General features: G+C 46.0%; 2 protein-coding genes across 2 annotated transcripts; one reads left to right on the top strand and one right to left on the bottom strand.

The window, feature by feature from the left end:
• The first annotated feature begins 290 nt into the window (after nt 1-290).
• On the top strand, nt 291-3889 carry nefma (neurofilament medium chain a). The gene is made up of 3 exons (XM_070850976.1): nt 291-1349; nt 2150-2274; nt 2395-3889. Exons 1-3 carry the CDS (start codon nt 291-293, stop codon nt 3887-3889), a joined length of 2679 nt encoding a protein of 892 aa, XP_070707077.1.
• Nucleotides 3890-8286: 4397 nt separating this feature from the next.
• On the bottom strand, nt 8287-10807 carry nefla (neurofilament light chain a). Its single transcript, XM_070851002.1, has 4 exons — nt 9764-10807; nt 9488-9612; nt 8728-9125; nt 8287-8594 (listed from the first exon to the last, which is right to left on the bottom strand). Exons 1-4 carry the CDS (start codon nt 10805-10807, stop codon nt 8287-8289), a joined length of 1875 nt encoding a protein of 624 aa, XP_070707103.1.
• Between the last annotated feature and the right edge of the window lie 3659 nt (nt 10808-14466).

Raw genomic sequence — 14466 nt, 5'->3', positions numbered from 1 at the left:
ATCAGCAGGCGGCCTGGGGGGAGGGTGGGGAGGGTGGGGGAGCGCTCTCCCCTCCCTCCCTCCCATCAATGGACCAGACGAAACTGCTTGGACTTGCCCTGTTAGCGGCTCAGCCTCAGATATATAAGGAGCAGACAGAGGAGGTCTCAGTCGCTGTGAGAGCCATCCACCCCTCACCTGCACACACACACATAACACACACACACCCACACACACACTCTCCACACGCTTCCACCTCCTGCACCGTCCCCCTCCATCCCTGCGCACATCCCCTACGGCAGTCTGACCGGATGAGTTACCCGGTGGACACGATAGGGAGCCCCTTCAGGAGGAGTATGGATACTAGGACGACCAGCTACGGCTACAGCCGCTCCGGCGGCACCCCCTCCAGCGGCTTCCGCTCCCAGTCTTGGTCCCGTGCGAGTCCCGGCTCCACCGTGACCACCTCTTACAAGAGGAGCGCCAACATGCCGGTGTCCCGAGCTTACAGCTCCACGGTGCTCAGCTCCGCCGACAGCGTTGATTATAGTCAAACCTCCATCCTGAACGGAGACTACAAGCGATCTAACGAGAAAGAGCAACTTCAGGGGCTCAACGACCGCTTCGTTGTTTACATTGACAAGGTGCACTACCTGGAGCAGCAGAACAAGCAGATCGAGGCGGAGATCCAGGCACTGCGGCAGAAGCAGGTGTCGCGCAGCCAGCTGGGTGATCTCTACGACCAGGAGCTGCAGGAGCTGCGCTCGATGCTGGAGCAGATCCACCACGACAAGGCGCAGATCCAGCTCGACACCGACCACATCGATGAGGACATCCAGCGCCTCAGGGACCGCTTTGACGAAGAGGCTCGCATCCGGGAGGAGACAGAGGCCATAATCCGCATCCTGAAGAGGGACGCGAACGACTCGGAGTTGGTGAAGTCTGAGTTGGAGAAGAAAGTTCAGTCGCTGCAGGATGAGATCGCCTTCATCCGCAATAACCACGAGGAGGAGGTGAGCGACCTCATCGCCCAGATCCAGGCGTCTCAGGTGACCGTGGAGAGGAAAGACCTCCAGAAGGCGGACATCACCGAGGCGCTCCGGGAGATCCGCAGCGAGCTGGAGGGCCACTCCAACCAGAACCTGCAGCAGGTGGAAAACTGGTTCATGTGCCGCTACGCCAAGCTCACCGAGGCAGCGGAGCAGAACAAGGACGCCATAAAGTCCGCCCGGGACGAGATATCCGACTACCGCCGCCAGCTGCAGTCCAAGACGGTGGAGCTGGAGTCCGTCCGCGGGACCAGGGACTCGCTGGAGAGGCAGCTGAATGACATTGAGGACCGTCACAACAGCGACCTGGCCAGCCTGCAGGTAGGAGCCGTGCGTAAAGACGGGCTCTCATTCATTCTCAGTATTAGTAGTCTGGTGTTGTGCGCTTTAACAAATGTTTTGTGTGTTTTTAAAACTTAATAGTCGGGGTTCAAGTTTCCATCACGATGATGGATAAAAGTTCATCTGCTTAATATTTCATATTCTTATATCCTAATGACGTAGTTGATATTTGAGGGACAACAAACTTCCTCTAAAACAGTAGAACCTGCGGTCCTCTCTCTCCTCTCTGTCTGGGCTGGGAGCCTGCGCTCAAACATTTTCTGCTGCGTAATGTTTGCTATGAGCTCATCACTGCTCACAGCAGCCTGGACTTTCTTTCCAAGCTTCAAAGTGTCAGGAAATGGTTAAAGGGAGACACTGCAGCAGACTCTCTCTCCCTCTCTCCCTCTCTCTGTCTTGCTGAGTCAGAGGCATGGGTCGATGCCTTCATTGGCTCTGTCCTTGCATCACACCACTGAGATTTTGGGGTGGGGGTGGGGGTGTATTGACAAGTGTGGAGGCTGTCCTTGAAAAAGAGGCATTCAACTTCTCTAGGATACTGGGTTGCGTCAGAATATATCAAAGCAGCAGCCTTTGGTGCACAGAGTCTACAGAGCTCATAACATGTGCGCAGAGAATAAATGAAAGCGAAATTAACATGCAGTTGTTGCCACCAGCGTTTGTCATCCAGGGACAGGGATTTTGAATGCAAAAGCAAAATAGCTTGATGTAGCTTTGTCCTGCACATGGTCTTTGTTGTGCTTAATCAACCTTGTGTTGCCTCTGCTGTTTTTCCCCAGGAGACAATTCACCAGCTGGATAATGAGCTCAAGAGCACCAAATGGGAGATGGCTCGTCACCTGCGCGAGTACCAGGACCTGCTCAATGTCAAGATGGCCTTGGACATTGAGATTGCTGCATACAGGTATGTGGTGACACACGTGTGACTTTATTTCTACATTACCCTTCAAGCATTTCACTTGCTATTCTTCTCTGTGACAAAAGTGACTATTAAATGCATAATCTACTCATTTGCTGTCACCAGGAAACTCCTGGAGGGCGAGGAGACCCACTTCAGCACTTTCCCTTATCGCCAGGCGGTCACCTCCACCAAAATCTCTAAGCCCAAAGAAACCAAGCTCAAGGTGCAGCACAAGTTTGTGGAGGAGATCATCGAGGAGACGAGGGTGGAGGACGAAAAGGCTGACATTGATGAGGACCTGGCAGAGATAGCACAAGAGCTGTCTGCCACGCTTGGAGACGGAGGAGAGGAAGAGGAGGGGGAGGAAGGAGGAGAGGAGGGAGAAGAGGCAGAAGGTGAAGGGGAAGAGGGAGAAGCAGAGGGCGAGGAAGAGGAAGCTGTAGCCGCCACTGAAGCCAAAGTTAGCTCTAGTGCACCCACTAAGGAGGAAGAGGAGGAGGAGGATGGAAAAGGAGGAGACGAGGACGAAGAGGGCGAGGGAGAAGGAGGTGAAGAAGAAGAGAAGGAAGAAGAAGGCGAGGCAGAGGGAGAAGATGAGGGAGAAAAGGGGGATGATGCAGAGGGAGGCGATGAAGGAGAAGCAGGAGAAGCAGGAGAGGAGGGAGAGGAGGAGGAGGAAGTCGAGGAGACAGTTTTGTGCTCCAAAGCTCCAGAGTCTAAAGCCTCTCCCGACAAAGAGAAGGCTGGAGACAAAGAAGGCAGCGGAGGAGAGGAGGAGGCCGGTGCTGAAGAGGAGGGTGGCGATCAGGATGAAGACGCCGGAAGCGACAAAGGATCCAAAAGTGGAGATGAGAAAGAGGAAAAAGAGGATGCAGACAAAGGCAAAAAGGAAGACAGTGAAAAAGACGAGAAGAAGGTAAAAGATGAGAAAGCAGAGGACAAATCAGAAGAAGCTGTGGCCAAGACAGAAGCTCCCAAAACAGAAGCTGCAAAGCCCGAGGCCAAGAAGGAAGAAGCTGCCAAAACAGAGGCATCAAAACCTGAGTCCCCAAAGCCTGCGTCTCCCAAGTCTGAATCACCTAAACCAGAGTCTCCTAAATCTGAGTCTCCCAAGCCTGCATCTCCAAAGTCTGAGTCCCCCAAAGAAGGCTCACCCAAGGCTGGATCCCCAAAGCCTAGCTCCCCGAAGGCTGAGTCCCCAAAGACCGAGACAGCCAAGGCCGAGGCTCCTAAGGCCGCCGAAGAGAAGACAGAGAAAAAGAGCGACTCAACAGACGACAAGAAGGTGGAAAAGAAGGATGTTGCCATGAATGGCGACGTAGACAAGAGCAGCCCAGAAGAGAAGGAGAAGAAGGACGAGGAGAAAGACATCGATGTGCTCGCTAATGGCGTGGACGAGAGCCCCGTCAAGGAAGAAAGTCAGAAAGTGGTGATCACCAAGACCGTGGAGACCATCACCACTGGAGAGGACGGATCCAAGCACGTCACCAAGTCTGTCACTGTGACCGAGACGGTGAAGGAGGAGGTAGAGGAGGTGATGCAGGAGAAGCTGGTCTCCAGCAAGAAGACGGAGAAGCACTCCACCCAGTCCATCAAGCAGGTTACCGAGGGCGACTGAGCAGACTGCGGCCGGCTGATCCGGCGGCGGGGACCAGAGGAGACGACACGAAGACAAGCAATCAACCCAGAACTAACATAACAAAGAAAATCATACAGCTAGAGCGATGTAATAAAGATAACCACTCTCAAACATACAAAACAAATCATAGAGAGAAGCCAAAACTTAATTGCTACAAATTTCAAAAATGCATGTTGAGTGACAGCTTTATGGGGCTTCGCTGCAGACGCGGTCAGGAGCAAGCGACTGAGACATTTTATCCTCTTTTTCTTTCTTTCTGCAGTTCACGGGTGAGCTCAAGGGGGGGAGGGAGGGGGGTCTCTGCATGCTAACTCAGGAGGGGGGAATACTTTCCTCTCTTATCTGTATGTATGGAAGAAACACACTGTAAAAAGAGTAAATGTGTAAAAGGAATAAATGAAATGAGGTTTGGAGAGTGAGAGAAATATTCTTAAAGTTTTAAAGAGGATTTTTGAGTTAAAGTAAAACGAGGGGCGGGGGTGGGGAGGGACAGGCAGGCGAGGGTCCTCCACGCAGACACGCGCTCCACTGAAGAAGCCTTACTAGACATGTGAAGATACCAACTGAGCCAAAAAGAAACTAACAAATACACAACAGACAGTACAGTGGAGAGGGAGACGGGCAGCAGTATGATAAACACATGACCATACACATCAAGTAACTGAAGCAGTTAAAGCTTAGTGAACATGAAGAAACTCTTAGCCTTAAACATGCTTTTTATCAGTGTCTGTTATGTTTACCTGAGTGCAACTGAAAAAAAAAAAAAGAACTGTAAATGCGCAGATTCATGCATTCTTGTATGCATAGGATGGACTTGAATTTAAATACAGAAATAAATGAGGTGCTACTGTTTGCAATCCCATGACTTTACTCATCACGAACGATTTCCCAGCAGCATTTGCTCAATAAATGTCATAATGAAGCCAAAACAACATGTTGTCTTGTCATTCTATGCATGTGAAGATAAAAAGGTAGCAAACATTACATCAGGTGACAGAATCACCATTTAGCAGCAAAAGCTGCACAATAACTGGTTAGATATGGATTTTAGTTTAATAAATGTTAACATCCTGTATCCCATCAACTTATTTAACTAATACTCGTTCAAATTAACCACAAAACATAAGTGATACCCATCTGTTGAAGGAGCTATTAATGATAATTAAAAAGGTGGTTTATGAAATGAATTAAAATGAAATGGATAATACAGTTTTCTCTCAGCCTTAATAAACACAAATGTGTGCAGTGTGGACATTTATGATATTTAGAGCTGTATTATCAAAAGAAGCTCTTAACAATTTTGACTTGAACCTTACTTTTGAAAATAATGTTAGAAAACAAGTCTGATTCCCTTTTACTTCACAAAATTAGTCATTTTTGTGACACTTTTAGTGGATGTTTAATTTTGGAGAAAAGGTTGGCTACCCATGCTTAAAGTAATTCTAATTTCTTCAGCTTTAGATTTGATTTAAGCCCTGCGGAAGAAATGTCTTCATATATGTATATATATATATATATATATATATATATATATACACAAACACACTCACACACACACATATATATATATATATATATGTATACACACACACACACACACATACATACATATATATATATATATATATATATATACCTACTGCAGAGAGCCTGATGCAGTGCACACTTGACGTCTACTCAAGGGAGGAAAACAACAGAGCAGCGGCTGAGTGACACCGGGTGTCAGAACGAAATGCGCATCAGTGTGTGTGTGTGTGTGTGTGTGTGTGTTTCTTATCACACTAGAGAGGGTAACAGATGTAAACTGTTACTACTGGTCGCTGTAAAAGTAGTAATCTGATTTAATAGTTTTATGGGTCATCTTTTATCAAGAGATAATTAGTGTCACTGGTGCCACTTTCTATATGTTAAATGTAAATGAATAATAAAACAGAACACACTTTGATATCAGTCACTATCATCAGTCATTTCCTATAGTTTGTCAGTAAAAGCGTGTGTGTCTGTCTCCATCTGGCTCATTGGACTGTCTGCTGTTCCTCCTTCATGTCCCCTTAGAGGGAGACTACATGTAACTTTAGAGAGCAGCAAAAAAAATTCTCTCTCTCATAAATGAAAAGCTGAATTCAGGAGCAGTAGACACACACACACTTTTCCATCTCAGTACTCTCAGGGATCTGACACTGCTCAGCCTACTGGCTTTATCCGGTGTGATGTGACCAGTAGCTGCTACACCCAACTGTTACTGATCACATTGCACCCCTGTCACTGTTGCCTTATCATTTTGTTATTCTCCTGCATAGTCTTTTATAGTCTCTATTTTGAATTCCTGAATGGTTGGGTCTCTCTCTTAATTAAAGAGTTCAGTCTAGACATGCTGTTTGGGGAAAGTCTTGAGATAACACTGTTATGAATTGACGCTCTATAAATAAAGACTGACTGATTTATTGATTGATAGTCTTTATTAGTGGCCTTTCTGACCCAGGCTCCTGCAGGGGTGTTATGTGTTTAACCCTTTCATGCATGAATTATGATGACCTCAGTCAGGATTTTTTTTACTAAGTGTTTTTATTCATCTTTAGGCATGAAAAACAAGATTTGAACTTTTTTTTTTTTCAATCCAAATTTTATAAAGATGTATTTACATGTCCAGTAGTTGAAATATAGCTAGTGATGCATGATGTACACTTCAGTGGACATGTGATTAATTGTAATACTTGGAAAATGTAGCAATTGCATGACTCCTTAGATGGTTTCTTTTTATAGAAGGTCTGAACAGAAAAAAATGAGCAACTTGGTGTTTCTGGCTGTCTGTCGACCATCTTGGTTTCACTCTTTTTTTTTTTGTTCCACTTGCAATGGCTTGGCACTGGGTAGCAGTGTATGAGATGATGCAGTAACATCCACTGTAGTGGCTGATGTGCAACTATGCCATCAAAACTCATGCATTTACAAGAAAACAGCTTTTGAATAGCTGTACACTGTAGTGATCTCTATGTATGAAAGGGCTAATTCATTACTTTACTTTTGTGATAAAACAATTTAAATATTTTTCCATGAAATGCTCAGAAGTAATGAAGAGCAAGTGATGAGAATCATCAATAGCTACTATCTCCCATAAGTATGGGTCCCACCAGACCAAATAAGACCTTGGCACTTGGCAGCAGAGCCACAGGATGCTCTGAACCAACTTATAAACCAACTTTTTATTAGTAATAAGATTATTCTAATGATTTATTCAGTGACATAATCTCACTCTAAACAGGTGAAAGGGACATGTGCATGTTCTAGACACCAAGGGAAGTTAGATATTATACTTTGTCCTCTTTGTACATCCATGGTTTTATAACTATTAATTAAATAGCACTCCCTCTTCTCGTCATATTGCAATTAGATCTAAACACAAACATGATGAACATACCTGCGGTGTCCGTCGCGATTAAGCGTCCACAGATCAGTTAACAGTCACGCTCCTTACAACTCCGGAACTTGCTTGAAAATCCTCACGTTTTTAAGTTTTCTTCCACATCAAAGTAAACAAGTGATAATTCTCACTACATCCATGTGTACATCCCACACAGGACCTGTTCACCGGTAATTCGGCTCATGTAAAAGGCGCCAACAACGACTGGCCTAAGGACTGGGCTCATGGTGTCACCCAAACACAGCTCACTGATTGAATGGCAAATTTACACTTCCTGTTTACATCCGCTAAAGCATTATGGGAGCTGTAGTTCCAAAATGTAGTACATGATTAGAGGTAGAGTCTAAAAATAACAGTGGAAATTAATGTAAAATCTCTTTGTTGCGCTGTCAGTGTCTCAAATGTTGTCCAGTCGATGTTGTCTGAGGGGGATCCCACAATGTCACGCTTTGAAAAACCCGTGTTACACAAGAAATAGTGGGATGTTGGGATATAATGATCCGAGAAGTATATTGTAATAGTAGAATTACTGTTTCTAATCAGGACTGGGGAAAGGTGTTTGTAGGACAGCAGCCTCTACAGGGGTTTCTCCTGTAAATCTGTGTCCTCCATCAACTTGTCAGTGTTGAAAGTTACGTTCGGAACTCATTTATGCTTCATCAAGCTCAAAATCAATGGCACAAGTGGCTTTAAGAGGTGTTTATTTAAGCACCAAAAACTCACACACTCACTTTTACATTCAGAAATTACACATATCACACTCATCAGGAAGTGTGCAACCAGACCTTTATGGACTACTCTGGATATTGGCAAGCAGTTAACCTTGATTTGTTGCTGTAAATGGCTATTGGACTGTTTTATTGAGCACCATGTTAACAAGCAGATTTGAGAGGGTAGCGTAGATGCCTCTACTGGTTATCAAGCTAATGGACAGTCTTGACAGAGGTTTGCTGGCTTACTTTTTACCCTTTGTGCTCTTTTCTTCGGCGGCTTCGGGTTTGGCTGGTTTTTCTTCCTCCTTCTCCTTTTTGGCATCAGCTTTGTCATCCGTCTTTGGGGCAGCTTTGTCATCAGCTTTGTCGTCTTTCTTGGCATTGGCTTTATCTTCTTTCTCTTCGTTTGTTTTTGCTTCTTCCTTCTCTTCTTTTTCCTCTTCCTTTGCATCTTTGTCACCAGCTCCTTCTGTTTTTGCCTCCTCTTGTGCTTCTTCTGCTTTAGCCTCGGCCTCCTGTCCTTCATCTTTGTCCTCTTTCTCCCCCTCGTCTTCAGCGGCCTCCGTCACCTCTTCCTTCTGCTCCTCCTCATCGCCACCTGTATCATTAGATAAGAACAAGAACTTTAATAATTGATGTTTAATTGATCAACTACAGACTATAATCAAAAATGATGCACTAACCCTCTTCTGCCTCCTCAGCACCTTCATCTCCTTCCTTAGCCTCCTCTTCATCTTCCTCCTTATCTCCCTCCTCCTCCTCCTTTGTCTCCTCTGTCTCCTCTTCTCCCTCTTCTTCCTTCTCTTCCTCCACTTCCTCCTTTACCTCCTCCTCCTCCTCCTCCTCCTCTTCCTCAGGCTGGCTGGCCTCTGCTTTCTGGGCGTGGCTGGCGGAGATGATCCCTTCGGTGGTGCTGACGCTGGAGCTGAGCAGGCGGGAGGTCATCAGGTAGGAGGTGCCGGAGCTCAGGCTGGAGAGAACGGGCCGGGCGAAGGAGGGCGCTGACAGACTGTGGCTGTACAAAGCGGACAGCCCCCCGGCCACCCCACTGAAGCGAGACTCCTCCCCTTCCAGCAGCTTCCTGTACAGGTTGGTGAACAGACAGGAGATACAGTCAGTTTGTAAATTAGTGGCCATTCAGCATTCAGCACTAGAGTGTCTGATATGAAGTGAAAGACATTCATCCTGATAAATCTCTAATTAGAGCTTTATTCCAGAATTGGTTTACCAAAATAAAAGTGCCTAGAAAAGCCTGAACATTAACATAAATCAATCATGCGTTTACATTTGCCATACGCACTCTGACCGACATGGCCTTGTCTAATTCTAACCTCTAAATCTATTCAAAACTCGTGTTTCTCCATGATTAAGCATTTGTGTACCACTTCAATCCACTTTGATTCATGTTCAGGATTTCTAAGCCTCACTGTTACTGCTTCTCACCTGTAAGCAGCAATCTCGATGTCCAGGGCCATCTTCACATTCAGAAGGTCCTGGTACTCCTTTAGGTAGCGTGCCATTTCCTGCTTGGTGCCCCTCAGCTCACTCTCCAACTCTGAAATGGTGTCCTAATTAGAAAACAAAGTCAAGTGTATTGTTAATTGCAAAGACACCAGGACATGAAATGAAATGAAATCCTTAAGTAATAGTTTCATAGAGATCAATGTCTCCAAATCAATATTAATAATCATCACCGTTATGACAGCAGCCACCACTGACCTGCATAGCAGCGATCTCAGCACTCTGCTTCTCCTCCATCTCATGTAGCTGTTTCTCCAGGGACTCATTGAGGCCTCTGCATGCATCGATCTCCAGCAGGCGGGTCTGGAGCTGGCGTCGGTACTCTCCAGCCTCGTCCCTGGAGCTTCTCACAGCGTCACTGTGCTGGGCCACAGTTTCGGTCATGGATCCCACCTTCCCTCTGAACCACTCCTCTGCTGCCTGCATGTTTCTTGCTGCCAGCCTTTCATACTGGGACCGGATGTCCCTGAGAGCCCCGGAGAGATCCGGAGTTGCTGCCTCAGACTCTACTGCCACCTGGACTCCCAGCTGGACCTGGGCCTGAAGCTCAGCCACCTCACCCTCGTGAATCCTCTTGAGGAAGGCCAGCTCCTCCAGCAGAGTTTCGATGCTCTTCTCCAGCTCAGCCTTAGCTAAAGCAGCCTGATCAGCCTCACGACGAGCCTCCATCAGCCTGCCCTCAGCTTCTTCACGACCCAGCACTTCCTCCTCATATCGACCCTGCAGTGCACTCAGGGTTTGCTCCAGCCGCTCTCTCTGTCCCAGGACAGCCTGTTGTTCTGCCCTGGCCTCATCCACAGCTGCTCTCAGTGCCCGGGCCTCTTGCTCGTACAGTGCTCTCAGGCGGGACGGCTCGGTTTGCCTCTGCCTCAGCAGCAGTAACTCTGCCTCCAGGGCACGGTTCTGCTGCTCCAAATCACGAACTCTTTCAATGAAGCCAGCAAAGCGGTCGTTGAGTTCCTGCAGCTGGGTGCGCTCTTGGGTGCGTACAGCACGGAATTCAGAGCTGATCTGGGCTGCCTGGCTGAGCTCCAGCTCCACGGAAGAGGCTGGTGAGGAGGAGGAGAGCAGCACCCGGCCGGGAGAGGAGTACTGCAGACGGGAGGAGGACAGCGGGGGCGCGTGGGAGGAATAGACGGAGTGGGTCCTCCCTCTGGTTACCATAACACGAGGGGGAGCCTCGACATACCAGCGTCTGTATGACGAGCTGGAGTAGTAAGGGTCATATCCGATGCTACTCATGGCTGAGTGGTGGGAGGACAGGCTGCTCTCCCTCTCCTCTTTTTGTTTGTGTGTGTGTGTGCGGAGGTGTGTGAAAGGCTCAGGTTTAAGCCTCGACTGCTTGCTGCTGCAGCAGCCCGTGCTTTTATAGGAGGACAGTGAGCTCTGACGCAAGCGCTTTCCCCAAACTCTGTCAATGCAGGCTCGATAGGCTTACACTGCAACAGCAAGAAATGAGACTGAGAGGAACCATGGGAATGAGTGTGGGAGGGAAATTAGCGAGGGTTAAAGATAGAGAGAAGAAAAGACTTAGAAGGACGATGTTGTAAAATTACATGCTGCTGTAGTACTGCTGTTTGTCTTCTACTGAGTTTGGCATTGACAGTAACCTTCATCCAAGACAAGTTTCTAAGTGAAAATAACAAACACATTCACATACATACCAAAGCAATACTGCAAATAACTGATGTACGACATTAAACCAGGAGTTGCGTATATCATATAGAGCAAAAACATGGCTGAAACATACAGGCTGTGTTATCCTCACTGCAGGAGCAGGGGAGGGAAGGGTGGGGGGTGGGGGGTGGGGTTGTCCTGATTTAACAACCGTGACACAGCATCTCTCCTCCTGGTGGAGAGCAGAACTACAGCCACGACCTCAAAACACCCAAACAGAAGGCAAGAGGTCACATAGTGAAGACACAATATAGGGCAAGCAAACACGTGTAACTAAAAAGTAAATAGTAACAATTATAAATCAGGCATTAAAACCGTTTGTGCCACTGTCACATGACAAGTACAGTATTTAATAAGTACGGTGTATAATGTACCTATGGTTTGACGGAGACAGCAGACATTATGATCACTCATCAGAACATAAACTTTAGCTGTGAAAGAAAAGCCTTTTTTTTCGCCTTTTGTCAGGTTGTTCTTTCAATTCCATGAAAGACAAACAGTCCCTCTCATCTGCAGGACGGATCCCTTGGCAGGTCAGTTACACCCAGCTGCTGACATGCATTTTCTTTCCTTGTGTGACTGGTGAGTAGGTGTGTGTGTGTGTGTGTGTGTGTGTGTGTGTCTTTGTGTGTATCAGTGCAGGTATGCAGTAGCTCAGTGAAAGTTTATGTTGAGAATTTAATCTTGCTTTTGAGCTCCATGCATTAATGAAGTGTGTTGCAGTGCTTTGCAGCAATTTCTGTGGTGTGTGTGTGCGTTTTTGTGTGTCTGTGTAGCGTGCAAGTTATGCGTGTGCGTTTTTGTGTGCGTACATGCACAATCCATAGTGTGAACGCTCCAGTAATTTGCCTATGCAGCAAAGGCCCCCAGTTCTTAGAGACAGTACTATGCCCAAACAGAAGTGAGGCAGGCGGCGAGAGGTGGGGGACTTCTGAGGGAGCTGCATGGACTTTGCTGCAGGCTGAGTCATCGTAACAGTTGTGATCGCACCAGCTCCCGTGTGTACACTCTTTTCCAACCCAACAGCAGTCTGACAATCTGCACCAGGGCCATTTTCTGGCAGACAAGATGCTTGCAGGATCTGGGGACACCAAAGAGAGAAATTAGACAGTTAACTTCTCTTCCCAAACAAATTAAAATCATTTATAGTGCTGAATTCTAGGTTGTTGCTCGCTCTCTCCGTGAAGCTGAACAACATAAAAGCTCAGCTGTACTCACAAACATTAAATCCTTACTTTTAAAATTCTTGGTAGCTCCAAGCATCAAGCCTAAACTGACTGCCAGCATTATACAACTAACAAAAACAGCACAAAACCTCCAACCTCAATATAAAATCAGATATTATTCTCTTGCTGTTGTGCACATGCAGCCACACTCTTCTTAGATATCCTATTTCAGCAAAGATAAGTCAATGCGAGTGGCCGTAACAATGATTCACTGAGATTAGCACTTGCTTGGTGGTAGCAGTTAAATAGCTTGCTCTATAAATAGTATTTATCAACTATTTAATTGCACATTTATCAACTTTTGGCCACAAGGGGACAAACAAACATAAAAATAAGATACACAGATACAGAGCCCCCTCCGTGAATAATGTTGCCCACTTTATCGATTATCAAACATTCAACAAAATCAGTTCCACTTTGTCAGTTTTGTTGCATCACAAGACATTCACTGTCTCATATGTGACAAAACACAACACTAACATATCCTGCATGTTACATCACATATTAGGAAAATGGTCTTTCTATTTGATTTTTTGTCACATCAGTTCACCACAGAACCAGTGACCGAACCACAAAAAGGCACATTCAGTGCTTTTTCCTGCAGCATCATCCTCAGCTCCTACTTTGTACAATACAATAACCTAACCCCCTCTTCATGATCACATGATCCAAGTTGGCGTTATGCCTGGAATTCCATTTATATTATATTTTTAGGGTATTGAATTTCTCTTTTATTTCTTTTGTTCCATATATGGATCATAATTCGATTGGGAGAAGCAGGAGACGTTGACTTTGTCTGACAGCTGAGCTTTGGCTCTGTGGCTTAGTTTCCGTGCTTGATCAGCACTTTTATCTCTGTCCTGTAAGTTTGACTGCATCTCTGACTTCCCAACATGAAATTACATGAAGGATACCGCAGAATATTTAAGTTTGATTATTTATCTCAGTGATGCGACTTTCTCAGTTCAAGACACAGAATAACTTGAATCATTAAGTATAATGAAAGCATCTTGTAGTGATGCTGAAACGGGGCAATTTCCTGTCACAGGTCAGCAGTTTGATCTTTTGGTTTGCCGTCAGCCCCGTGCTTTTACAGCATATTCAGCTGCTAAGACTAATAACATGGTATGTATGTACGTCTAGTTTCTTTCAACAAGTTAAACAGCTTTGAGATAAAATGCCAGGCTCCCTCGGTCTTACTTGATACCATGGCATGTTGCACAGTGCATGTAAAAAGAAATGATACTAGAGCAGCTCCTGGAGGTGATGGACTGAAATAACACCATGCATTTCACTGCCTGTCACATATTCAACAGAGAGATTTCATAATGATTTACCAGGACAGAAAACATTTGTACACTGCCTTTATGCCTGCTGATGTTTCTGCACCTGTTTTCACCTTAATAGTAAGAACAATAATTATTTTGCGTAGTAGAAAGAGGAGTAGCAGAACTAGCTGCAGCTGCACAGTAGTATTCAGGTAGTTAGCAGCTACATGTACAGTAAGAGAAAACACACCCTGCTGCTGACTCAGCTGTGTTTTGGCAACTTGCTGCCTGTAGATTTCCTTCTATCCCAGCGTTGAAACTGAGTGGACCTGTATGAGCCTCGCTGTCATTGTTATCCGAACAACAAATTTCAAATATTTACTCAACATATGAACTCTTCGCAGTGTATTGACCTACAGCTTCTTCAGATGGAACTATTCATGCTAGAGTGAGGCGCCTCTCTGCAGCCAACTCTGATCTTTACACTTTTGTTCCACAGATCTCAGTTTAAAAGTCATGTTGCTATTTTGGCTCAATACCTGACCTCTGGCCTTCCCAGCCACCACATGTTCCACCAGCCCAGCGGAGGTCTGCTTTTATTGGCTGGACTTGTGTGTCCATCAGAGCACGAATGCCTCTCACAGGTGGAAAGTGAAGGAGGCCTGTCTGCTATGAGCTGCCACCACGCAGGCTGCTATAAAAAGACTGTGGTGTACTGTGTTGGGCTCAC

The sequence above is a fragment of the Pempheris klunzingeri genome, chromosome 19 (genome assembly GCF_042242105.1).
Source record: "Pempheris klunzingeri isolate RE-2024b chromosome 19, fPemKlu1.hap1, whole genome shotgun sequence".
NCBI classification, from domain to species: Eukaryota; Metazoa; Chordata; class Actinopteri; order Acropomatiformes; family Pempheridae; genus Pempheris; species Pempheris klunzingeri.
The sequence above is the reverse complement of the archived record's forward strand: the minus strand, read 5'-3'. Positions and strand labels throughout refer to the sequence as shown.